General features: G+C 54.4%; 2 protein-coding genes across 4 annotated transcripts in view; one reads left to right on the top strand and one right to left on the bottom strand.

Annotated features, from left to right (window-relative positions):
* The window catches only part of ipo4 (importin 4), a 33,930-nt gene extending 15,898 nt beyond the window's left edge, over positions 1-18,032 (top strand). For both annotated transcript variants that reach the window (XM_088637882.1, XM_088637883.1), the window contains exons 4-30: positions 506-547; positions 644-773; positions 1,762-1,941; positions 2,939-3,004; positions 4,047-4,148; positions 4,531-4,614; positions 4,724-4,882; positions 5,051-5,104; positions 5,187-5,296; positions 5,911-6,019; positions 6,541-6,670; positions 6,763-6,876; positions 7,467-7,580; positions 7,767-7,890; positions 8,502-8,613; positions 8,734-8,867; positions 9,023-9,100; positions 9,200-9,257; positions 10,059-10,164; positions 10,847-11,040; positions 11,353-11,400; positions 12,489-12,614; positions 12,920-13,146; positions 14,060-14,192; positions 14,831-14,935; positions 16,212-16,281; positions 17,401-18,032. In XM_088637882.1, the coding sequence (XP_088494008.1) occupies positions 506-547; positions 644-773; positions 1,762-1,941; positions 2,939-3,004; positions 4,047-4,148; positions 4,531-4,614; positions 4,724-4,882; positions 5,051-5,104; positions 5,187-5,296; positions 5,911-6,019; positions 6,541-6,670; positions 6,763-6,876; positions 7,467-7,580; positions 7,767-7,890; positions 8,502-8,613; positions 8,734-8,867; positions 9,023-9,100; positions 9,200-9,257; positions 10,059-10,164; positions 10,847-11,040; positions 11,353-11,400; positions 12,489-12,614; positions 12,920-13,146; positions 14,060-14,192; positions 14,831-14,935; positions 16,212-16,281; positions 17,401-17,531 (3,040 nt within the window). In that variant the 3' untranslated portion in view covers positions 17,532-18,032. The remainder of the gene's footprint in view (positions 1-505; positions 548-643; positions 774-1,761; positions 1,942-2,938; positions 3,005-4,046; positions 4,149-4,530; positions 4,615-4,723; positions 4,883-5,050; positions 5,105-5,186; positions 5,297-5,910; positions 6,020-6,540; positions 6,671-6,762; positions 6,877-7,466; positions 7,581-7,766; positions 7,891-8,501; positions 8,614-8,733; positions 8,868-9,022; positions 9,101-9,199; positions 9,258-10,058; positions 10,165-10,846; positions 11,041-11,352; positions 11,401-12,488; positions 12,615-12,919; positions 13,147-14,059; positions 14,193-14,830; positions 14,936-16,211; positions 16,282-17,400) is intronic.
* Positions 18,033-19,449: 1,417 nt separating this feature from the next.
* LOC148660463 (uncharacterized) lies at positions 19,450-25,088 on the bottom strand. Of its 2 annotated transcripts, none has more exons than XM_088638000.1 (3): positions 23,577-25,088; positions 20,607-20,836; positions 19,450-20,095 (listed from the first exon to the last, which is right to left on the bottom strand). In XM_088638000.1, the coding sequence occupies exons 1-3, from the start codon at positions 23,696-23,698 to the stop codon at positions 19,980-19,982; spliced, it is 468 nt and encodes a 155-aa protein (XP_088494126.1). In that variant the 5' UTR covers positions 23,699-25,088; the 3' UTR covers positions 19,450-19,979. The 2 variants fall into 2 exon arrangements, with proteins under 2 accessions (XP_088494126.1, XP_088494127.1); XM_088638001.1 differs by having other exon boundaries at positions 19,450-20,092.
* Positions 25,089-25,440: the final 352 nt, after the last annotated feature.

Below are 25,440 nucleotides of genomic sequence, written 5' to 3'. Positions count from 1 at the left end.
CTACTGTACAGCGATCTGGGCACTCCTAGAGTGTGCCGGATGTAGGAACACAGCCCACCGGCTGTGACCCCGGCCTAAAAAAGTCCTTTGCGTTGCAGAATCTCTTGGCGGGACAGGAGAGATCTGTTTCCGTCCAGGCGGGTGGAGTGGAACAGTAGGTGTAATGAAGTGGAAGGGGCAGCAGGTCGCAGAGTTCACTGCACAAGCCCCGAGAGAATGGGCTGGCTCACTCGGGACTGGCACTGTCCAGTCATCACTCCGAGGCCCCGTCACCCGAGCGATAACCTCTCATCCCGCGTGAGGGCCTGAGGAATCGCATGCACGTTGCTTGTGCAATCGCACTGTGACTTACTGATTATATCTCTGATTGTTGATCTGATTTACCACTCCATACCTTCCCACAGCAGAGGTAAACAGAGTGTTCTGTGGACTGTGAGCCGAGCTCAGATCTCTGCGGCTCTCCCTGTCTGTCAGTCTGAACCCTTTCTCCTCTCTCCCTCCCCAGCCTGAAGTCCGTGGTCCTGCAAGCTTTCCAGCAGGAGACAGAGTGAGTACTGCCCGCGTCCAAGTCTTTCTCCCGTGCTGGCGTTGCGCTTGCTCACCCTGTGTCCCCCCCCCCCCCCCCCCCACGCTCTGCTTGCAGGCACAAAGTGCGTCACTCTCTGTCCCAGCTGGCTGCCGTCCTGGTGAAGCACGAGACCCCCGACCGCTGGCCCGCCCTCCTCGCTCTGCTTAACCAGTCAACGAAGAGCAACAACCCGCAGGACAGACAGGTACCCACTCCCTGTCTGGACAGACAGACACACAGCTACAGCGCCCCCTGCCTGGACACAGACACACAGCTGCAGCGCCCCCTGCCTGGACACAGACACACAGCTACAGCGCCCCCTGCCTGGACACAGACACACAGCTACAGCGCCCCCTGCCTGGACACAGACACACAGCTACAGCGCCCCCTGTCTGGACACAGACACACAGCTACAGCGCCCCCTGCCTGGACACAGACACACAGCTACAGCGCCCCCTGTCTTGACACAGACACACAGCTACAGCGCCCCCTGTCTGGACAGACAGATACACAGCTACAGCGCCCCCTGTCTGGACACAGACACACAGCTACAGCGCCCCCTGCCTGGACACAGACACACAGCTACAGCGCCCCCTGTCTGGACACAGACACACAGCTACAGCGCCCCCTGTCTGGACAGACAGACACACAGCTACAGCGCCCCCTGCCTGGACACAGACACACAGCTACAGCGCCCCCTGTCTTGACACAGACACACAGCTACAGCGCCCCCTGTCTGGACAGACAGATACACAGCTACAGCGCCCCCTGCCTGGACACAGACACACAGCTACAGCGCCCCCTGCCTGGACAGACAGACAGACAGACAGACAGACAGACAGACAGACAGACAGCTACAGCGCCCCCTGTCTGGACAGACTGACAGCTACCGCGTCCCCTGCCTGGACAGACAGACACACAGCTGCAGCGCCCCCTGCCTGGACAGACAGACACACAGCTACAGCGCCCCCTGCCTGGACAGACAGACACACAGCTACAGCGCCCCCTGCCTGGACAGACAGACACACAGCTACAGCGCCCCCTGCCTGGAGACAGACACACAGCTACAGCGCCCCCTGCCTGGAGACAGACACACAGCTACAGCGCCAGATAGGCAGGCACCCCTCTCTCTCAGAGTGAGCAGGTCAGTATTGTCCATATTAACCCCCCGCATTTCTCTCCCTGTCACTCAGGTGGGCCTGCTGTTGCTCAGCAAGGTAGTGGAGTCGAACCCGGAGCCGTTCAAGCCGCACTACCGGCAGCTGCTGCAGCTCTTCCACAGCACCCTGCAGGACCTGGCCAACCCCACGGCGCTGTACTACAGCATCCAGACGCTGACCGCCATGAGCGCCTACACCGGCACGCAGGAGCTGGTGAGAGCTCGGGCGTCGGGGACTGTGCCGCGTTCGTGTCTGCTGGCTGGGGCAGTGCTGGCATGACAAAGAGGCCTTCGAGAAAGAGTGTGGCTGTAGTTTGAACCTGGCAGGCTTGTGTCCCTGCTTTTCAGAAAAGAGCCCTTATGTGAGTTTAAAATCTCTTCAAAACGTCATAGAGCTACACCGTGACTGCACAATGTCCTACTGCAGAGTGGGATTCCTGTGTGTGTGTTAGGAAGTGTGTAATTATGGGATGTACTAGTGCACAGTGTGGTTTCACTGTGTGTACAGTGTATTGAGAGTGTGGGTAAGAAAGTGTGCGATTATGGGATGTACTAGTGCACAGTGTGGTTTCTCCGTATCTACAGTGTATTGAGAGTGTGTTAGGAAGTGTGTGATTATGGGATGTATTAGTGCACAGTGTGGTTTCACTGTACAGTATTGAGAGTGTGTGTTAGGAAGTGTGTAGTTATGGGGTGTACTAGTGCACGGTGTGGTTTCTCTGTGTGTACAGTGTATTGAGAGTGTGTGTTAGGAAGTGTGTAGTTATGGGGTGTACTAGTGCACGGTGTGGTTTCTCTGTGTGTACAGTGTATTGAGAGTGTGTGTTAGGAAGTGTGTGATTATAGGATGTACTAGTGCACAGTGTAATTTCTCTGTGTTAGTGTGCGGTGTGTGTGTGAGGGCTGTGTGAGCAGTGTGTGTGTGAGGGCTGTGTGAGCAGTGTGTGTGTGAGGGCTGTGTGAGCAGTGTGTGTGTGAGGGCTGTGTGAGCAGTGTGTGTGTGAGGGCTGTGTGAGCAGTGTGTGTGAGAACGGTGTGTACAGTGTGCAGAGTGTGTGTAAGGGTGGTGTGTACAGTGTGCAGTGTGTACAGTGTGCAGTGTGAGGGCGGTGTGTACAGTGTGCAGTGTGAGGGCGGTGTGTACAGTGTGCAGTGCGTGTGTGAGGGCGGTGTGTACAGTGTCCAGTCTTTCATTGCTGTGTGTTTTTCAGAACCTCATGAGGTCCATTGTCCCCAAGCTGATTGTGGCCATTCAGGAGCTGATCAAGACTGACCAGGTAAACACACTACAGCCGGACTGGGGGGCGCTCTTGGTGCAGACCTCATTGTAGATCACTCAAATGTCATGCCATGTACAGAGCTTGTGGAGGTTTGGCTCCTTTATTCTGGGTTGATTTCCTCCAGCACGGGCGAGCTGAAAGCCAGTACTGGCTGGTGAAGGAACTGTGCCTCGCACGTCTCCCACCAGCTTACTGCAGCCACTTCAGACTGAGCTCCTGACGGTCCCCAGAGCGTCCGGGGCTTCGCTCACAGGGCTGTCCTGAGCTCTGACACAGCTTGGTCTGAAAACTCTTGTGTCCAGCTGTGTCGTGTGAGACATGGTACTGGGAACTGAGCAGGTCTCCAGTGTGATTCCTGACCAGCATCACAGGGTTGTCTTACTCTTCTGTTCGGAATGGCTCTGCCTGCCCGAATCCCTGTCCCTGCTCGGCTCAGACAGGCCACAACTGAGAAAAGATCCTTCTTTACAAATAATTCTGTTTTATGCAGCGTGTGAGTAAGCTCGTCTCAGTAAATACATTTTCTCTTTGGTGTTGGTTGTAGTAAAATAACATGTCAAACTCTCTTGAGTTCATCATGAGATCAATTCAAATGCTAAAGCACTGCACTTGCACGTTCAGCCAAAGTCGTTTTCCAAGACCTCGTTGTAAAAAGCAGCGTGTTCCAGGTGAGGGTGGTGTGTAGAAACGTGGGTGTCCTATCATAGGTGAGATGGGTGGTTCCCAGGCCACACACGCAGGGGAACACTTTAGAGACACCAGTTTTTCACACCAGCATGTCCTTGGAAAGTGGATGAAACTTGGTGCCCCCAGTGAAAACCCACATAAACACAAGGGAACCTGCAGAGTCCACTGAGAAGGTGTCCCAGTCCGGACTCAAGTCTGGAACCAAAGAGCCATGACATGGCAGTGCTACACACCCCACCACCTCGTTGCCCACAAGACCTTACTTGAGATCAAATCTCCAATAGTTGTTCATCAGAAAGACTCAAAAGATGCTCTGTAAAGGGCATCTTCATTTGCATGCCTTCTGTCTCAGTCCCAGGCCAGCGAGGCGATGGAGGTGTTTGACGAGCTGATGGAGAGCGAGGTGTCCATCATCGTCCCCCACATCTCTGACATCGTTCACTTCTGCCTGGAGGTCAGTTCTGCTGCTCTAGCAGTCGATGGCGGATCAGGTTTGACTCTGTGAGCCGGACATCTCCAGTCTGAGGCTGGGCCGTGCCTTTGGCATGCCTTTGGGGGCTCTCAGTGGGCCAAGTGCCAATGGGAGCAAGGTTGGGATTCATCTACCAGGACTCTGTGCTCTCTGGCAAATTGGTGGCTCCTTGAACAGGCTGGGTGCAAGATCACAGTCCAGTTAGTCCAGTCCAGCCTGGAGAGTCTCACACTGCTCTGTCAGTGTCAGTGGGATTGTGTTTATAATATATTAACTAATTGGGCTAGTGGTAACGTTAGTCTGTGATGTATAGAGGTTGCGCGGCACGTGGTGCAGGACAGTGATTTAAACTGTGTGTTGGCAGGTGAGTGCGGACTCGACCCTCAGCGACTCAGTGCGTGTGAAGGCTCTGTCCTGCATCGCCTTTCTTATCAGGCTGAAGAGCAAGGTAACTCGCTCCCACAGTTTCATCCTGTCACCGTCTCCTCATCTGCCTCAGTGCAGTGTTAACGACGAGCTGGCAATAACTCCCCCCCTCCGGTCCTTGCGCTCCCCAGACCGTGCTGAAGCAGAAACTGCTGGCCCCGATCCTGCAGACCGTGTTCCCCGTGCTGAGCGCGGCGCCCCCTCCTGGCCAGGAGGACCCCGAGGACGAGGAGCATGACAATGAGGAGCTGGGGGAAGAGAGCGAGACGCCCAAACACTACGCCGCCCAGGTACGGGGGTCTGTTCCACGGTCGCCGGCGACGCCGCCACCTGGTCTGAAATCAGGATCGGTGACAAATACAGGCCGGCCAGTAGCCGCGGTGCTCTGCTACGGCAGTGACCGCTAGTCCCTGGTGGAGTGTCTGACCGCCTGCCTCACTCGATATCTCCGTCCGCAGGTCATCGACACCCTCGCTCTCCACCTGCCTCCCGAGAAGCTCTTCGGCCAGCTGGTCAGTGCACGCGTCCGCCGTCGCTCCGCCCGCCGCGGCCGGCTGTCCGCGCGCTAACCCCGCCCCTCCCCTCTGCCCCCAGACTCCCCTGACGCAGGCGGCTCTGGTCAGCGAGAACCCGTACCAGAGGAAGGCCGGCCTGATGTGCCTGGCCGTGCTGGCGGAGGGCTGCGCCGACCACATCCGCACCAAGTGAGGCTCCGCTCGCCAGCGGGTTTCCCGTCGGATCACGATCCGTACCCCTCTCCTGGCTCCCGGGGACGGGGGTAAAATGTGAAAGGGATCTCCAGTGACCGGCTGCGATTTCCGGCAGCAGGAGTTTGTTGTTTGAGAGCCCACAGCTGGTAAGACCTGGAGTGACCAGGCCTGTTCCTCGCTGTGGGTCTCGTGCCCACTGTCACCAACCTGGTGCCCCGTGGCAGAAAATCAAATAAGAAGTGAGGTTTCTTGACTGAAAAAACTACCGTTTCCACAGTGACGATCCAGCAGTTTTCATTATTCTAATTGACGTAATGTTTTGGTCCTGCTGCACGAGTCGGACCCCAGCTGTGTGGGTGGGGGGGTGCAGGGACACTGTGGTGGTGAATTTGGGCAGGAGGTAGAATAAAACCCTTCTGCTTTCCTTGTATCTCTGTATCTCCTCCTTCTGCGGCTGAGTAGAGGGGCTTGGACTCCTCCGATTGTCGCGGGAAGCTGTCCAAGCCGCCGGCAGGCCTGGCGTTCCTGTGCGGGAGGCACGCTCCTCTTTCTTCTTGAAAGCGCACTGTCCGCAGTAACCCCCCCCCCCGTCTCTCTGTGTCTCCCAGGCTGCTGTCCTCTCTGCTGCAGGTGGTGTGCCGTGCGCTCGAGGACGAGAGCCAGGTGGTGCGCAGCGCGGCTCTCTTCGCCCTGGGGCAGTTCTCCGAGCACCTGCAGGTATCGCACCCCCCAGTCCAGTCCAGCCTGGAGAGTCTCACACTGCTCTGTCAGTGTCAGTGGAGTCTGATTATAATCTCAGTGAATCACTAATCACGATCACAGTCCAGTCAGTCCAGTCCAGCCTGGAGAGTCTCACACTGCTCTGTCAGTGTCAGTGGAGTCTGATTATAATCTGTTAATAACTGATTAAGATCACAGTCCAGTCAGTCCAGTCCAGTCTGGAGAGTCTCACACTGCTCTGTCAGTGTCAGTGGAGTCTGATTATAATCTCAGTTAATCACTAATCACGATCACAGTCCAGTCAGTCCAGTCCAGCCTGGAGAGTCTCACACTGCTCTGTCAGTGTCAGTGGAGTCTGATTATAATCTCAGTTAATCACTAATCAAGATCACAGTCCAGTCAGTCCAGTCCAGTCTGGAGTGTCTCACACCCCCCCTCCCCTTCCTCCGCCCACGTCTGCCTGGAGAGTCTCTTCCAGTCCCACAGCGCCGCTCTCCCTCTTTCCTCCTGTCTGGCAGCCGGACATCAGCAAGTTCAGCGAGGAGCTGATGCCCCTGCTGCTGGGGTATCTGTCGGGGCTGGACGAGCGGAGAAGCAGCCACGTCACTAAGGCCTTCTACGCCCTGGAGAACTTCGTAGAGAACCTGGGTGAGACAGGTGGTCTCTCTCTCTCTCTGGACGGTGTCCGGCTGCGGTACGTGTTGACTCTGACTCTGCGCTCCTGCCCCTGTGTCCCCCAGGAGAAGGCATCCAGCCCTACCTCCCCACCCTGATGGAGAAGATGCTGTCGGCTCTGAGCTGCAGCGAGAGCCTGCGGATCAGAGAGCTGGCCGTCAGCGCCATCGGGGCCATCGGTAACTCAGGTCCACCCACTGTCTCTCCACTGCTGACGCAGGACAGGCGCCGGGCGCCGGCCTCGCGCTCCTCAGGGCTCCGGGGTCGGCTCACTGGCCCCTGTCTGGGACCTGGACGACAAGCAGTTCTGTCTGATGGCTGATCTGCAGCAGACAAACCGTGTAAGGCTCAGGATCTGCGCCTGTGGCTGGAAGGTTGCAGGTTCGAATCCCGCAGCCGGCAGAGGAATCCTACTCCGTTGGGCCCCTGAGCGAGGCCCTTCACCCCAGCTGCTCCAGGGGTGCTGTATACATGGCTGACCCTGCGCTCTGACCCCCAGCTTCTCCCCCTGTCTGTGTGTCTCATGGAGAGCAAGCTAGGGTCTGTGAAAAGACAAATTCCTAATACAAGACGTTGTATATGGCCAATAAAGTGATCTTCTAAAGTGATTATGTAAGAGATATACGTCTCTTATATAATAGTGTCCGCCAGTGTCTCTGAATCAGCTTGCCCCTGCGTGTGTTTGTGTCTGAATTACCGCACACGTGCGCGTGCACGCCCTCTCATTGGCCGGCAGGCCCTCTGATCCCTCCCTCTGTGTGCCTCTCAGCCAATGCGGCGAAGGAGTCTCTGGTGCCGTTCTTCCCCCCGGTGATTGACAGCCTGAAGGGCTTCCTGACGGACACGCGGGAGGAGATGAGGTCCCTGCAGACGCAGGCCCTGGGTACGGACAGCAGCTTTCAACTTCCTGTACTGTTTCCGATGCGTCTCTTTCGTGTCTGTGCTGAGAGGGAGTGTCAGTATTGCCAGTGATTGTCAGTGCTGTCTTCTTGCCTGTGAGCGGCAGTTCACCCTGTACATACTGACGTGCTGCAGTGTGGTCAGTCAGTCTCGCCCCCTCTCTCTGTAGATACCCTGGGTGTCTTGGGGAGGACTGTGGGCAAAGAGGTGTTCAGTCCTCTGGCTCCGGAGTGTGTTCAGCTCGGCCTCAAACTCACCGACACTGTGGACGACCCTGACCTGCGGCGCTGCACGTGTGTATCCTGTCCGAGCAACCCGTCTGTCTGTCTGCATCCTGTCTGAGCACCCCGTCTGTCTGTCTGCATCCTGTCTGAGCACCCCGTCTGTCTGTCTGCATCCTGTCTGAGCACCCCGTCTGTCTGTCTGCATCCTGTCTGAGCACCCCGTCTGTCTGTCTGCATCCTGTCTGAGCACCCCGTCTGTCTGTCTGCATCCTGTCCGAGCACCCCGTCTGTCTGCATCCTGTCCGAGCACCCCGTCTGTCTGTCTGTATCCTGTCCGAGCACCCCGTCTGTCTGTCTGCATCCTGTCCGAGCACCCCGTCTGTCTCTGTCTGCATCCTGTCCGAGCACCCCGTCTGTCTCTGTCTGTATCCTGTCCGAGCACCCCGTCTGTCTGTCTGTATCCTGTCCGAGCACCCCGTCTGTCTGTCTGTATCCTGTCCGAGCACCCCGTCTGTCTCTGTCTGTATCCTGTCCGAGCACCCCGTCTGTCTGTCTGCATCCTGTCCGAGCACCCCGTCTGTCTGTCTGTATCCTGTCCGAGCACCCCGTCTGTCTGTCTGTATCCTGTCATCCTGAAGACTGTGAGTAACTCCCTCCCTCTCTCCGCCCGTCTGTCTCAGGTACAGCCTGTTCTCGGCAGTGTCTACAGTCTGCCCGGAGTGCCTTACTCCTCACCTGTCCTCCATCACCACCCTGATGCTGATGTCTCTGAAGTCCACTGAGGGCGTCACTGTGAGTCACAGGCCCTCTCCTTAGTCTCCTCTCTTCTCTTGCATGTCAGCATGCCAGCACCTTGTGCTTCACCACCCCATTACTCCAGCTCTTCAGCCAGTGTGTCTGTTCTGCCCTCAGGCTCACCTGGATGAGGAGCATCGGTCATTTCTGCTCCTGGACGAGGAAGACGAAGATGACGACGAAGAGAAAGAGGTGGTCGTGGAGGACGAGAGTGGACGAGACAGCGAGGGAGAGGAGAGAGACATTGCTGGGTGCGTACATCCGTCCTGCTCCATCTGGAAGAGCAGCGTTAGTGAAAGACAGATGGCTTCTGAGCTTCTGTTGTCCGTCGACGATACTGAATTTTTATAATGGCCACGTTGTGTCTGCAGACGATCTCAGTGTATTTTTGCTCGTGTGTTGGCAGGTTCAGTGTGGAAAACGCCTATATCGACGAGAAGGAGGATGCCTGCGATGCTCTGGGGGAGATCGCCTACAACACAGGGTGAGATGGACAGGCTGACTCCTTGCAGCGGCAGGCTTGTCCGAGCACACTGCTGCGCTGTGCTAACTCTCACTCTCACTCTCACTCTCCCTCTCCCAGCTCTGCCTTCCTGCCCTTCCTGGAGTCCAGCTTCCAGCAGGTGTACGAGCTGCGTGACGTGAGTGTGCCCCTTTCTGGTGCTGTGTGTCTGTCTGTGTGTGTGTGACTGCGACTGTCCGTCGGGGTGTGTCTGGGCGTGTGTGTGACTGTGACTGTCTGTCAGATGTGTCGGGGCGTGTTACTGTGACTGTCTGTCAGATTTGTCAGGGCGTGTGTTAGTGAGTGAGTGTGTTAGTGAGTGACTCCGACTGTGTGACTCTGACTGTCCGTCGGGGTGTGTCTGGGCGTGTGTGTGTGTGACTGTGACTGTCTGTCAGGGTGGGTGGGTGTGTGTGTGTGTATGTGACTGTGACGGTCTGTCAGGGTGTCTGTGTGTGCGTGACTCTGACTGTCCGTCAGGGTGTGTCTGGGTGTGTGTTACTGTGACTGTCTGTCAGATGTGTCGGGGCGTGTGTGTGTTAGTGAGTGACTCTGACTGTCCGTCGGGGTGTGTCTGGGTGTTTGTTAATGTGATTGTCTGTCAGTTGTGTCAGGGCGTTTGTGTGTTAGTGAGTGACTCTGACTGTGTGACTGACTGTCCGTCAGGGTGTGTCTGGGTGTTTGTTAATGTGATTGTCTGTCAGTTGTGTCAGGGCGTGTGTGTGTTAGTGAGTGACTCTGACTGTGTGACTCTGACTGTCCGTCAGGGTGTGTCTGGGCGTGTGTTACTGTGACTGTCAGATGTGTCAGGGCGTGTGTGTGTGTGACTGTGACTGTGTGTCAGGGCGTGTGTGTGTGTGACTGTGTGTCAGGGTGTGTTTGTTCAGTGATACTCTGTGAGATCTGTTCTTTATCCCCTGTCTTTCCCTGCTCCCCTCAGTTCCCCCATGAGAACGTGCGGAAGGCAGCCTATGAGGCTCTGGGTCAGTTCTGCAGGGCCCAGCACCGGGTGTGGGAGGAGAGCCCCACTGAGAGCAACCATCAGGGTAACGCCTGTGTGCGTCTGTCTGTCCCTATCTGTGTCGGCTCTTCTGTCTCTGCGGTACTTGTCTGTCCCTGTCTGTGTCTCTGTGCTACTTGTCTGTCCCTGTCTGTGTCTCTGTGCTACTTGTCTGTCCCTGTCTGTGTCTCTGTGCTACTTGTCTGTCCCTGTCTGTGTCTCTGTGCTACTTGTCTGTCTCTGCCCTTGTGTCTCTGTGCTACTTGTCTGTCTCTGCCCTTGTGTCTCTGTGCTACTTGTCTGTCTCTGCCCTTGTGTCTCTGTGCTACTTGTCTGTCCCTGTCTATGTGTCTCTGCCCTTGTGTCTCTGTGGTACGTGTCTGTCCCTGTCTATGTGTCTCTGCCCTTGTGTCTCTGTGCTACTTGTCTGTCCCTGTCTATGTGTCTCTGCCCTTGTGTCTCTGTGGTACTTGTCTGTCCCTGTCTATGTGTCTCTGCCCTTGTGTCTCTGTGCTACTTGTCTGTCCCTGTCTATGTGTCTCTGGCCTAGTGTCTCTGTACTACTTGTCTGTCCCTGTCTATGTGTCTCTGGCCTAGTGTCTCTGTACTACTTGTCTGTCCCTGTCTATGTGTCTCTGCCTTTGTGTCTGTGTGGTACTTGCCTGTCCCTGTCTGGACTGTGCTGTCTTGCTGTGTACAGTGCCCTGCAGCGTGTGTGTCTCCCCCAGCTCTGCACAAGCTGCTGTCAGTGGTGACCACCTGCTTCCTGAAGGCGGTGCGGGAGGAGAAGGAGAGGCAGGTGGTGATGGCGGTGCTGGAGTCTCTCAATGCTGTCCTCAAGTCCTGCAAAGGGGAGGCGCTGCAGGAGAACGGCCGCCTGCAGGAAATCAGCCACACCATCCGCGACGTGCTGAAGAAGAAGGTGCTCACCGATCAGTAAATTACCACTCAGTGTGTCTGTATTGACCCCTCTCTCTCAGTGCAGTGTTAATGTACTGGAGTGTCCAGTCAGTCAGTGTGTCTGTATGAACCCCTCTCTCTCAGTGCAGTGTTAATGTACTGGAGTGTCCAGTCAGTGTGTCTGTATGAACCCCTCTCTCTCAGTGCAGTGTTAATGTACTGGAGTGTCCAGTCAGTGTGTCTGTATGAACCCCTCTCTCTCAGTGCAGTGTTAATGTACTGGAGTGTCCAGTCAGTCAGTGTGTCTGTATGAGCCCCTCTCTCTCTATTGCAGACAGCTTGTCAGGATGCAGGAGATGATGGAGATGATGACGAGCAGCAGGTATGGAGTTTGTCTCTGTCTCTCTGTCAGTAGAAGGCTCTGCTAGCAGCAGTGGCTCCCTCAGTTCCTCTCCCTGTCTGCCTGTGTCCCTGTGATCCTGGAGTGCTGTCTGCTGGGAGTGTTCTCTTTGCTGTGGAGCCACGTGCTTTGTCTTCTGAGCAACGGAGGACGCTCATAGACGAGTCCCCTGCCACGCTGAAGCACAGACGAGGACAGGTGTCGGCTTAAGGTGTTTCATGACTGGAGGAGAGTGCTGTAGCGGGAGCCTGGAGGAGCTCTGGCAGTGGGAAGGAGCTGCTGTTGAAGTGCTTGAGGTTCTTCAGGACTTGGCCACGAGAAGAAGAGAGTCAGCCAGTGGGCCGTCTCTGTTTTATACCGTTTTAGCACTGCTTGGAACTGGTTTCTCCCCCTGCCTCTCCGTAGACTGAGGAGATTAATCTCCTCTGACCTGGGAGGCTGGCAGCACAGCAGCTCAGGGGTGACCATTGCCTCCTCACAGCCCTGGGCCCTGGGTTCAGTTCCAGTGGTGCTGTCTGTGTGGAGTCTGCTTGTTCTCCCTGTGTTCATGGGATTTCCTCTGGGTGAACCAGTTTTCTCCCACAATCCAGAGACATACTACCGGTTGATTGGCTTCTGGGAGAACTGGGCCTGGTGTGTGTGTGTGTGTGTGTGTGTGTGTGTGTGTCTGTCTCTGCTGTGTGCTGGACGGGCGTCCCCTTTAGGCTGTACCCTGCCTTGCACCCAGTGCTTGCTGGGATAGACTCCATCTCCCCTGTGATCCTGTATTGGGAGAAATAGATAGAAAATGAATGGATGGATGTTTCTCAGGGTATATTACGATCTCCTGACGGGAACCAGGAATCATGCCTATTGATCTTCTTTAAACTCTTTCCAAGGCTGCAGTGTGTTTGTGTGCTATGCTGGCCAGACCGAACCTGTGTGTTGTGAGCTTCAGTGTGAGCTCTACGCTTTGCACTGTAGACCCTGGTGATCCCCGGCTGGTCCAGACAGGCCAGTAATGCCCTGAGTCACGCGTTGACCTGGGCGGGGCGCTGCTGACTGCGCTGTGCTGCCGCCCTGTGTTCCAGGCAGAGTATGACGCCATGCTGCAGGAATTCGCTGGCGAGGGTATTCCCCTCCTCGCAGCCGCTGTGCCAGGAGAGACCTTCTCCCCCTACCTGAACGAGCTGCTGCCCCTGCTGATCAACAAGACTGTGAGTCTGTCAGACGCACACACTGCATCACACACTGTTACTGTATAACGCACAGTTTCACACAATCTTAGACACTATCAAACTAACACACTGTATCACACTCCCACTCTTACACACTGTATCACACTCACACACGCTCTGTTTCATTCTGTCACACTATCGCACACACTCTGTTACTCTTTTCTCTGTCTGAAAGAACACTCTTGGCACACATGTTGTATTCACAAGCTCGTGTTAGTGTGCTGTGGTGCGCAGTTGGGGTGAGTGTGTTCACACCTCCCCTGCCCTCTGTCTCTCCCTGGCAGAAGCCCTCCTGCACGGTGGCTGACCGCTCCTTCTCTCTGGGCACGCTGGCCGAGATCCTGCAGGCACTCGGGGGGGTGTCGGGTGGCGCGCCCGTCGCCGTCCAGCTGGCCAGTCGACTGCTGCCAGTGCTGGTGGGCGGCGTGAGGGACAGCGATGCCGAGGTGCGCAGCAACAGTGTGTTTGGAGTGGGGGCGCTAGCTCAGGCCTGCGGGCCTGCCCTCTCACAGTATCCTGCCTGCTGTCTGCACACTGAGCTGTAGGGAGTGTGAGTGGGAGAGGTGCAGTTCCACTGTGCTCAGGGTGGGGGCGCTAGCGCAGGCCTGCCCTCTCACAGTATCCTGCCTGCTGTCTGCACACTGAGCTGTAGGGAGTGTGAGTGGGAGAGGTGCAGTTCCACTGTGCTCAGGGTGGGGGCGCTAGCGCAGGCCTGCCCTCTCACAGTATCCTGCCTGCTGTCTGCACACTGAGCTGTAGGGAGTGTGAGTGGGAGAGGTGCAGTTCCACTGTGCTCAGGGTGGGGGCGCTAGCGCAGGCCTGCCCTCTCACAGTATCCTGCCTGCTGTCTGCACACTGAGCTGTAGGGAGTGTGAGTGGGAGAGGTGCAGTTCCACTGTGCTCAGGGTGGGGGCGCTAGCTCAGGCCTGCCCTCTCACAGTATCCTGCCTGCTGTCTGCACACTGAGCTGTAGGGAGTGAGTGGGAGAGGTGCAGTTCCACTGTGCTCAGGGTGGGGGCGCTAGCTCAGGCCTGTGGGCCTGCCCTCTCACAGTATCCTGCCTGCTGTCTGCACACTGAGCTGTAGGGAGTGTGAGTGGGAGAGGTGCAGTTCCACTGTGCTCAGGGTGGGGGCGCTAGCTCAGGCCTGTGGGCCTGCCCTCTCACAGTATCCTGCCTGCTGTCTGCACACTGAGCTGTAGGGAGTGTGAGTGGGAGAGGTGCAGTTCCACTGTGCTCAGGGTGGGGGCGCTAGCGCAGGCCTGCCCTCTCACAGTATCCTGCCTGCTGTCTGCACGCTGAGCACACATTAGCGCAGGCCTGCAGGATGCCGTCTGGAAGGAGCGGGATGTTTTTGCGGAATCTGCGGTGCCCTTTGCCCCCCTCCTCTCCCGTCTCCGTCGTTGCCTTGACTCCCTGTCTCAGAGACTACCCCGCCATGCTGGCGCTGTTCTCCTCCCTGCTGTCCCGGGAGTCTGACCGCAGGGTGATCGACAACCTGTGTGCCGCGCTGAGCCGCATGATCCTGGCCAACACCGAGTGTGTCCCGCTGGAGCAGGTGAGTGCGCATGCGATCTCCTGCCTCTCTCCCCCTCCGGGGCTGAAGCACGTTCATGCTAAATCCCATCCTCGTCCTCCACTTCCGGACACATTGTGGATTCATCTCCCAGCAATGTGATGAGACGTAAACCCTGAGGTCCTGACTCTCTGTGGTCAGTAAAAACCCCAGGGTGTTTCTCGAAGAGAGTAGGGGTGTTACCCCAGCATGCTGCCCAAATTTCCTCCTGGCCTTTACCAGTCATGGCCTCCTGATAACCCCCCTCTCTGAACTGGCTTCATCACTCTGCTCTCCTCCCCACTGAGAGCTGGTGTGTGTGAGCAGACTGGTGCATCATCACACTGGTGGTGGAAGAGGGGATCCCCAGTACCTGCAAAGAGCTTTGAGTGGAGTGTCCAGAAAATGTGATATATAAGCGTAAGGAATATTATTACATACAAAAGAAAATGGTTTGTACTACATACATGGACTGCTTAACTCTGCCCTCTGTCAGGAGTGTCAAGAATGATGAAACTGTTGCTTGTCGCTGTGAAGTGTCTCTGCTTGTGGAGGTAATATTTTGCAGCTCTTTTGTCAGATGTACATTTCCGATGATCAAGAACCTGTCCCTCTTCTCTGTCCCCTGTCTGCTGTCTCAGGTACTCCCTGCCGTGCTGTCATGTCTCCCCCTGAAGGAGGACCTGGAGGAGAACAGCACCGTGTTCAGCTGCCTGGCCTTCCTCTACACCCACACACAGCCGCTGGTGAGACGGCAGGGAACGGGGCACGTCAACCCGAGCTCGGGGGCCGGCCTCGACCGCTCCGTGGGTCTCGGGGCCCCAGCCTGTGATGGACGCATGTATGAGCTCACTTTATTGGCCACATACATATACAATTTCTCCAAAACGTATACAATTCTTTTCTCAGACCCCAGTTTGCTCTCCATGAGACACACAGACAGGGAGAGAAGCTGGGGGTCAGAGCGCAGGGTCAGCCATTTATACAGCACCCCTGGAGCAGCGGGGCTGAAGGGCCTTGCTCAGGGGCACAGTGGCGTAGGATTCCTCTGCCGGCTCTGGGATTTGAACCGGCAACCTTCCAGCCACAGGCGCAGATCCTGAGCCACAGAGCCACCACACCACACTTCTGCTTTTGCTTTTTCCCCGTTTCCTCCCTCTGACCTGACACCAGAAAAAGACACATTCCTAGTGCAAGAAATTGTATATGGCCAATAAAGTGATCTTAAAAAAAGTCTAAAAGCACACTGCTTTGCACAGTGGCGTCCATCTGGGGGATAAAAGAAACTTCTTGGGACAGCAGTGTCCAGTCTGGACTGTCCCTGTTTAGCGGGGTCCACACTGGAAGAGAAAGAGCCCAAGACAACAGAAAAGGTATCATCACAGTGGGACAGGAGAAAATAATTCATTCCAAAATAAGGAGTTCGGTCTCATTCCTTCTCGGATTTTGAGTTGGATTAAAGTTCTGGGTCTCTAAATTGCAGGATTGCTGGAGTTTATCAAAGGTATTTTCTGAGCACAGCGCCGTACGGGCGGGTTGCTAGTACAGGCCTCCTCTCTCTGTGCTGACGTTACAGTGCCAATACAAGCCAGGGAGCAGCAACACAGGGGGCAGAATCACAGCCAGCACAGCCTGTGGTGAAAACAGGCCAAATGACTTCAGTGCTACTGACGCTGGGAGAGAATACTTCCAGTGCACAAACACCAGGCATCAAATGGGGAGGGAGTGAAGTTAGTGATTTTGTGAAACAAAAATTGAGTCGAAGCCATAATGGACATAGAAGCTGAAATCGCCTGTATGAAGTGCAGTTCTCTATGAACGTGCTACTGAACGGTCTATTGACGTCATTACCGGTTTAGTTATGTTTTGAAAATCATAAATGCCTGAAAATTGACGCCCTTTTTGGATGTTTCTTTAATAGCCAGAAATACTGAAATAATTACACTAACCATAAAAACACCTCCCAGAGTGATGTAGCAGTGTACAGCCTGAGTAAGTGTTCTCCTGTGCTGTGTTGTGCAGGTTGTGGGACACCTGAAGCCAGTGGTGTCTGCAGTCAGTCAGGTCCTGGGAACCAAAGAACTCAAGCCTGGTGAGGCGTCATCTGTTGTTGTCTGTCACTCTGTGTGTGTCTGTGTCTGTCATCTGTGCTGTACTGTCGTACTGCAATTCACTGTTTCAGGTTCTTGAGCTGTTTAACCCACTGTGTCATGGTGTGCTCGTCAGGAGCGCGGTGGCTGGACTGTTCACCGGTGACAGGACGTCACTGTGTGCTCGTCAGGAGTGTGTTGGCTTGACTGTTCACTGGTGACAGGACGTCACTGTGTGCTCGTCAGGAGTGTGTTGGCTTGACTGTTCACCGGTGACAGGACGTCACTGTGTGCTCGTCAGGAGTGTGTTGGCTTGACTGTTCACCCGTGACAGGACGTCACTGTGTGCTCGTCAGGAGTGTGTTGGCTTGACTGTTCACCCGTGACAGGACGTCACTGTGTGCTCGTCAGGAGTGTGTTGGCTTGACTGTTCACTGGTGACAGGACGTCACTGTGTGCTCGTCAGGAGTGTGTTGGCTTGACTGTTCACTGGTGACAGGACGTCACTGTGTGCTCGTCAGGAGTGTGTTGGCTTGACTGTTCACCCGTGACAGGACGTCACTGTGTGCTCGTCAGGAGTGTGTTGGCTTGACTGTTCACTGGTGACAGGACGTCACTGTGTGCTCGTCAGGAGTGTGTTGGCTTGACTGTTCACCCGTGACAGGACGTCACTGTGTGCTCGTCAGGAGCGCGGTGGCTTGACTGTTCACCCGTGACAGGACGTCACCGTGTGCTCGTCAGGAGCGCGGTGGCTCGACTGTTCACCGGTGACAGGACGTCACGGTGTGCTCGTCAGGAGTGCGGTGCACTTTTAAACATTAGTGGACATTTGAGGGATATTTTCTTTGTTATTGTGTGGATCACAGGAAACAATACTTGCATTACTGTACTGTAGTACAACAATAGTTAAATCTGCATGGATTTTTTTGGTTTATCCAAGAATGTTGTAGTGGGTATTACTTTGTCTTCATTTCATCATTATTTATTGTCTGCTTTATGTCTGAAAGAGAATGAGCAGAGATGTGAAAAGGCTGTGACAATCTGATGCCCTTTGCTTTTGTAATGCAGTGTAATGGCTGTTCTGTCAGGGTGTCTATATTGGCTGTTGTTCTCTGTTTCAGATATCCAGAACACTTTGCTTCTGTTGCTCAGAGACGTCGCCCAGCGTTATCCACAGGAGTTCCAGACCGCTGTGATGTCACTTCCTGCTCAGGGGAGGGCCACGGTGACCTCTGCTGTTACTGCCTCCTAGCCCCGCCCACATCGGTGGAAGCTCTCTCTTCATTGGCTGTCTGCCAAATCAGTATCTTCAAGTTTAGCCAATGAGGTTGGGCGCTCAGTAGCTATTTAATTTATACCATCAATCTTCGTACTATCAATTGAAACACAGAGAGCCAAAGTTCAGACTTAATGCAAAGACTGTTTAGTTCTAATTTTTACTTTAATTTTATCCTTTGTTGTTGCTGTTTAATATTTCACTTTCTTCTATGAAGGGGAGTGCTTTTGGAGTTGCTGGGTGTTTTTCAAACCATTAACCAGTTTAGAGAGGTTTGTAATGTGGAGAGCAGAAAGACGACAGGAGTCAAGGTATCTTTCACATTTACTTTCCCTCTGTTAGAGTATTATTATTATTGTTGTTTTGAAGTTGTTTTCATTTACTGACTGATAAACACATTTCCAATGAGAATTTTCTCTGTGTGAAAATTGCTGCAGAACTCAAGTAGTACAAAATAAAATTTTCCTAGGCACTTAATCCACTGCTCTCTGCATGTCTTTCACCTGTTTTCTCTTTCCTGTACTCCCATCCCCTGTCCTGCCCCTGCAGGCTTGCACCCGCTCCATTGTCTAAGCATTGGTACACCCTGGACAGGACACCAGTCCATCGCAGGGCAGAGGCACACACAATCACACCCTCACACACCCTGGACAGGACACCAGTCCATCGCAGGGCAGAGGCACACACAATCACACCCTCACACACCCTGGACAGGACACCAGTCCATCGCAGGGCAGACACGCACACACAATCACACCCTCACACACCCTGGACAGGACACCAGTCCATCACAGGGCAGAGGCACACACAATCACACCCTCACACACCCTGGACAGGACACCAGTCCATCGCAGGGCAGACACGCACACACAATCACACCCTCACACACCCTGGACAGGACACCAGTCCATCACAGGGCAGAGGCACACACAATCACACCCTCACGCACCCTGGACAGGACACCAGTCCATCACAGGGCAGACACGCACACACAATCACACCCTCACACACCCTGGACAGGACACCAGTCCATCACAGGGCAGAGGCACACACAATCACACCCTCACACACCCTGGACAGGACACCAGTCCATCGCAGGGCAGACACGCACACACAATCACACCCTCACACACCCTGGACAGGACACCAGTCCATCACAGGGCAGAGGCACACACAATCACACCCTCACACACCCTGGACAGGACACCAGTCCATCGCAGGGCAGAGGCACACACAATCACACCCTCACACACCCTGGACAGGACACCAGTCCATCGCAGGGCAGATGTGCACACAATCACACCCTCACACACCCTGGACAGGACACCAGTCCATCGCAGGGCAGACACGCACACACAATCACACCCTCACACACCCTGGACAGGACACCAGTCCATCGCAGGGCAGATGTGCACACAGTCACACTCTCACACACCCTGGACAGGACACCAGTCCATCGCAGGGCAGACACGCACACACAATCACACCCTCACACACCCTGGACAGGACACCAGTCCATCGCAGGGCAGATGTGCACACAGTCACACTCTCACACACCCTGGACAGGACACCAGTCCGTCGCAGGGCAGACGCGCACACAGTCACACTCTCACACCACGGCCCATTTTCCCTGAAGCCAGTTAACCTACCAGTATGTATTTGGACTGCGGAGAAAACCCACATGCGCATGGGGAGAACATGCAAACTCCACACAGATAGTACCCCAGGAATTGAACTGAGAACCCCAGCAAGGCGAGTAGCAACGCTCACCACTGTGCCACCCTGCCCCCACTGGTTCTGTAGTGCTACACTGAGACTCATCGCGGACTGACGGGGACACGTGACTATCATCTGTTTGAATGCTGACCTCTGATACTGATGAGAGAGACTGCAGTTATTAGTGGCAAAGCAGGAAAATTGTTTATTGTTTATTTCAAATCATGTAAGTCAGGTGTTAATGTACATCACTGAACAGAGTTAAGAACTTCTTACACTGGGAAACTATTTCTTGCAATAATCCCAGTGCAGTAGTGCTGTAGAACAGTCCTGTTACAATAGGAGCTACAGTCCAGTACAGGAGAACAGTCTGTTACAATAGGAGCTACAGTCCAGTACAGTAGAACAGTCCCGTTACAATAGGAGCTACAGTCCAGTACAGTAGAACAGTCCTGTTACAATAGGGGCTACAGTCCCAGTACAGGAGAACAGTCTGTTACAATAGGAGCTACAGTCCAGTACAGTAGAACAGTCCCGTTACACTAAGGCCTACAGTTACAGCATAGTAAAGAATTACATTTCAGATTGGTCAACAGCACTGAGAACTAGATGCCCATAGAGCCCATAGATAAAGGTCTTTAGCTGAAGGGTTCACTTGCAGGAAAGCTCATTACTAAATCTTGTTTTTTGCTTCAGAAGTCATCTTTGCTAATTCAGGACCAAATTTCCTTTGGTTTCTTTGGTTTTCTGCCAGTTTGGATGTGATTCTGTATCCACAGCAACAACCATCTCCACTGTCTTGTCACTGTTCTCTGGCAGCCCTTCTAGGAGAGAAAGAGGGGTTAATAATACACTGACTGACTGGACACTCCAGTACATTAACACTGCACTGAGAGAGAGGGGTTCATACAGACACACTGACTGACTGGACACTCCAGTACATTAACACTGCACTGAGAGAGAGGGGTTCATACAGACACACTGACTGACTGGACACTCCAGTACATTAACACTGCACTGAGAGAGAGGGGTTCATACAGACACACTGACTGACTGGACACTCCAGTACATTAACACTGCACTGAGAGAGAGGGGTTTATACAGACACACTGACTGGACACTACAGTACGTTTAGAATGCAGCTGGAGAGTGAGTTGTAAATATGTTGATACATTCAGTTGGAAGATGCTGGCTTGAAATGTAATTTTTTTCATTTTCCTGCAGTGAAGTGTCCGTCTCACCCGGGTGTGTTATTTCACAGCCTGGGGAACGGAATGAGATCAGATTAATCCATCATTAATGCTGTCTGAGATCTAACAGCCTGGCCCCACTCACCTCTCTGGGTGTGTCTCCAGGGCAGCACCGACACACAGCTCCTGCAGTAACTGCGGTCCGTGTGCGTCTCGGTGCTGTACAGGATCTCCTGCTCCAGCGGGTCGCCGGTCCTCTGCACTCGGACCCGGGCCTCCACGACCAGGACCTCCTTCTCCCGCAGCTGGCTGGGGCCCTTCCGGACCCGAGTCTTCGTGCTGTCCACCCAGAACACCTTCTCCTTTACTGCAGACCTGCGCAGACACACCCTCACTAGATTACGATCTATAACACTGCTGACTGGTAGTAACGTAAGTTGGGGCTGTGGTGCTCTCCTCGTGCGGTGCACACGGGTCACGAGGCGCACGCCCGCTCACCGACTCGTGTGTTGCACGTGGGTCCCTAGGCGCCTGCTCACCGACTCGTGTGGTGCACATGGGTCCCGAGGCGCCTGCTCACCGACTCGTGTGGTGCACATGGGTCCCAAGGCGCACGCCTGCTCACCGACTCTCTCTCCCAGCCCCATATCCCCCAGTGTCTCTCTCTCCCAGCCCCAAATCCCCCAGTGTGTCTCTCTCTCTCTCTCTCTCTCTCCCACCTGCTCACTGTGAGATCCCCAGGTCCCCCAGTGTCTCTCTCTCCCTCCCAGCTCCAGATCCTCCAGTGTCTCTCTCTTTCCCAGCCCCAGGTCCTTCAGTGTGTCTCTCTCTCCCCGCCCCAGGTCCCTCAGTGTCTCTCTCTCTCCCCCAGCCAGACTCACTGTGAGATCCCCAGGTCCCTCAGTGTCTCTCTCTCTCTCTCTCTCTCCCCCAGCCAGACTCACTGTGAGATCCCCAGATCCCTCAGTGTCTCTCTTTCCCAGTCAGACTCACTGTGAGATCCCCAGGTCCCTCAGTGTCTCTCTCTCTCCCCCAGCCAGACTAACTGTGAGATCCCTAGGTCCCTCAGTGTCTCTCTTTCCCAGTCAGACTCACTGTGAGATCCCCCAGTGTTTCTTTCCCAGTCAGACTCACTGTGAGATCCCCAGGTCCCACAGTGTCTCTCTCTCTCCCCCAGCCAGACTAACTGTGAGATCCCTAGGTCCCTCAGTGTCTCTCTTTCCCAGTCAGACTCACTGTGAGATCCCCAGGTCCCTCAGTGTCTCTCTCTCTCCCCCAGCCAGACTAACTGTGAGATCCCTAGGTCCCTCAGTGTCTCTCTTTCCCAGTCAGACTCACTGTGAGATCCCCCAGTGTTTCTTTCCCAGTCAGACTCACTGTGAGATCCCCAGGTCCCACAGTGTCTCTCTCTCTCCCCCAGCCAGACTAACTGTGAGATCCCTAGGTCCCTCAGTGTCTCTCTTTCCCAGTCAGACTCACTGTGAGATCCCCAGGTCCCTCAGTGTCTCTCTCTCTCCCCCAGCCAGACTAACTGTGAGATCCCTAGGTCCCTCAGTGTCTCTCTTTCCCAGTCAGACTCACTGTGAGATCCCCAGGTCCCTCAGTGTCTCTCTCTCTCCCCCAGCCAGACTCACTGTGAGATCCCTAGGTCCCTCAGTGTCTCTCTTTCCCAGTCAGACTCACTGTGAGATCCCCAGGTCCCTCAGTGTCTCTCTTTCCCAGTCAGACTCACTGTGAGATCCCCCAGTGTTTCTTTCCCAGTCAGACTCACTGTGAGATCCCCAGGTCCCACAGTGTCTCTCTCTCTCCCCCAGCCAGACTAACTGTGAGATCCCCAGATCCCTCAGTGTCTCTCTTTCCCAGTCAGACTCACTGTGAGATCCCCCAGTGTTTCTTTCCCAGTCAGACTCACTGTGAGATCCCCAGGTCCCACAGTGTCTCTCTCTCTCCCCCAGTCAGACTCACTGTGAGATCCCCAGGTCCCTCAGTGTCTCTCTTTCCCAGTCAGACTCACTGTGAGATCCCCCAGTGTTTCTTTCCCAGTCAGACTCACTGTGAGATCCCCAGGTCCCTCAGTGTCTCTCTCTCTCTCTCCCCCAGCCAGACTAACTGTGAGATCCCTAGGTCCCTCAGTGTCTCTCTTTCCCAGCCAGACTAACTGTGAGATCCCCAGGTCCCTCAGTGTCTCTCTTTCCCAGTCAGACTCACTGTGAGATCCCCAGGTCCCTCAGTGTCTCTCTCTCTCTCTCTCCCAGCCAGACTCACTGTGATCCCCAGGTCCCTCAGTGTCTCTCTTTCCCAGTCAGACTCACTGTGAGATCCCCAGGTCCCTCAGTGTCTCTCTCTCTCCCCCAGCCAGACTAACTGTGAGATCCCTAGGTCCCTCAGTGTCTCTCTTTCCCAGTCAGACTCACTGTGAGATCCCCAGATCCCTTAGTGTCTCGCTCTGTCCCAGCCAGACTCACTGTGATCCCCAGATCCCTCAGTGTCTCTCTCTCTCCCCCAGCCAGACTCACTGTGAGATCCCCAGGTCCCTCAGTGTCTCTCTCTCTCTCTCTCCCCCAGCCAGACTCACTGTGAGATCCCCAGATCCCTCAGTGTCTCTCTTTCCCAGTCAGACTCACTGTGAGATCCCCCAGTGTTTCTTTCCCAGTCAGACTCACTGTGAGATCCCCAGGTCCCACAGTGTCTCTCTCTCTCCCCCAGCCAGACTAACTGTGAGATCCCTAGGTCCCTCAGTGTCTCTCTTTCCCAGTCAGACTCACTGTGAGATCCCCCAGTGTTTCTTTCCCAGTCAGACTCACTGTGAGATCCCCAGGTCCCTCAGTGTCTCTCTCTCTCTCTCCCCCAGCCAGACTAACTGTGAGATCCCTAGGTCCCTCAGTGTCTCTCTTTCCCAGTCAGACTCACTGTGAGATCCCCAGATCCCTCAGTGTCTCTCTTTCCCAGTCAGACTCACTGTGAGATCCCCAGGTCCCTCAGTGTCTCTCTCTCTCTCTCTCCCAGCCAGACTCACTGTGAGATCCCCAGATCCCTCAGTGTCTCGCTCTGTCCCAGCCAGACTCACTGTGATCCCCAGATCCCTCAGTGTCTCTCTCTCTCCCAGCAGACTCACTGTGAGATCCCCAGGTCCCTCAGCGTCAGGTCCAGGAAGGGAAAGGCCTCCTCCACGCTCAGCAGTTCGATGGGCAGGGAGACGCAGAGGGGCAGATCCCTCTCCAGATCGGAGCGCACCATCCCTGCACCCCACAGCTGGGAGACAGGTGTGCGCAAATACCTCTCTTCCTCACCCGCGTGTCCGAGTTAAACTGGTCGGAATGTGAGAAAACTGGAAAATAAATTCTCCTCTGTCTCTGTGTGTGGACCACTCGCTCGTCAGTGTGGAGTGGGACTGGGTCTCTGTCTCTGTGTGGGGCTGAGTCTCTCTCTGAGGTGGTGCTGTCAGCTCTCTGCCTCTTGTTCTTGGGGGCAGATATATGTCACGCATGTGAAAGTGTGTAATTTGGCGCTTGGCTGTGGAGCTCATTAAACTGTCAAGACTGACATGTCAGTCCACCTTGACAGCAGAATCACAGTCTGTGTCACCAGCTCTGCTCCCGGTCTCACCTCTCCTCTCTCACTGACTCTTGTCCTTGAGAAACCCCCACTAGGACAGGAGACACAGTGAGAGAGGAGATGACACAGAATCCCTCGGTAATAAACACAACAGGACAGGAGACACAGTGAGAGAGGAGAGGAGATCACAGAGAATCCCTCAGTAATAAACACAGCAGGACAGGAGATGTTCTGTTAGTGTCAAATCTGGCAGAATATTATGGCATAATAAAGACTGCCCATGACTTTGCTACAGTGTGTTTATTTAACCATGTTGATATTTCTTTGTAATTAAAATATTTCAGCTATAGCAGATAATAACGGTTTGATCTCACATGCACTCTCTCTCTCTGTGTGATGAGTCAGAGTGCGTACTGACTGATTTATTGAATTCTCACACAGATGCGCCACATTTTAAACATTTTAAAAATCTGTTCAAATAACCCTTACACTCCCCTCACACCCCCTTGGACACTTGGCTTGGAGCAGTGTTAATTTACTGCAGTGTCCAGTCAGTCAGTGTGTCTGTATGAACCCCTCTCTCTCAGTGCAGTGTTAATGTACTGGAGTGTCCAGTCAGTCAGTGTGTCTGTATGAACTCCTCTCTCTCAGTGCAGTGTTAATGTACTGGAGTGTCCAGTCAGTGTGTCTGTATGAACCCCTCTCTCTCAGTGCAGTGTTAATGTACTGGAGTGTCCAGTCAGTCAGTGTGTCTGTATGAACCCCTCTCTCTCAGTGCAGTGTTAATGTACTGGAGTGTCCAGTCAGTCAGTGTGTCTGTATGAACCCCTCTCTCTCAGTGAAGTGTTAATGTACTGGAGTGTCCAGTCAGTCAGTGTGTCTGTATGAACCCCTCTCTCTCAGTGCAGTGTTAATGTACTGGAGTGTCCAGCCAGTCAGTGTGTCTGTATGAACCCCTCTCTCTCAGTGCAGTGTTAATGTACTGGAGTGTCCAGTCAGTCAGTGTGTCTGTATGAACCCCTCTCTCTCAGTGCAGTGTTAATGTACTGGAGTGTCCAGTCAGTCAGTGTGTCTGTATGAACCCCTCTCTCTCAGTGCAGTGTTAATGTACTGGAGTGTCCAGTCAGTCAGTGTGTCTGTATGAACCCCTCTCTCTCAGTGCAGTGTTAATGTACTGGAGTGTCCAGTCAGTCAGTGTGTCTGTATGAACCCCTCTCTCTCAGTGCAGTGTTAATGTACTGGAGTGTCCAGCCAGTCAGTGTGTCTGTATGAACCCCTCTCTCTCAGTGCAGTGTTAATGTACTGGAGTGTCCAGTCAGTGTGTCTGTATGAACCCCTCTCTCTCAGTGCAGTGTTAATGTACTGGAGTGTCCAGTCAGTGTGTCTGTATGAACCCCTCTCTCTCAGTGCAGTGTTAATGTACT

The sequence above is a fragment of the Lepisosteus platostomus genome, chromosome 6, assembly GCF_059453375.1.
Source record: "Lepisosteus platostomus isolate fLepPlt1 chromosome 6, fLepPlt1.hap1, whole genome shotgun sequence".
NCBI classification, from domain to species: Eukaryota; Metazoa; Chordata; class Actinopteri; order Semionotiformes; family Lepisosteidae; genus Lepisosteus; species Lepisosteus platostomus.
Note: the sequence above shows the minus strand (reverse complement) of the source record. Positions and strands in the feature narration are given on the sequence as shown.

Excerpts from the sequence above, each read along its gene's own strand:
- LOC148660463 (XM_088638000.1), bottom strand. The coding sequence starts at position 23,698 with ATGGTGCGCTCCGATCTGGAGAGGGATCTGCCCCTCTGCGTCTCCCTG. Across the intron at positions 20,837-23,576 it reads AGGGACCTGGGGATCTCACA|GTCTGCAGTAAAGGAGAAGG; the intron begins GTGAGTCTGCTG and ends GTGTCTGCGCAG. Across the intron at positions 20,096-20,606 it reads CTGGAGACACACCCAGAGAG|AAGGGCTGCCAGAGAACAGT; the intron begins GTGAGTGGGGCC and ends TTTCTCTCCTAG.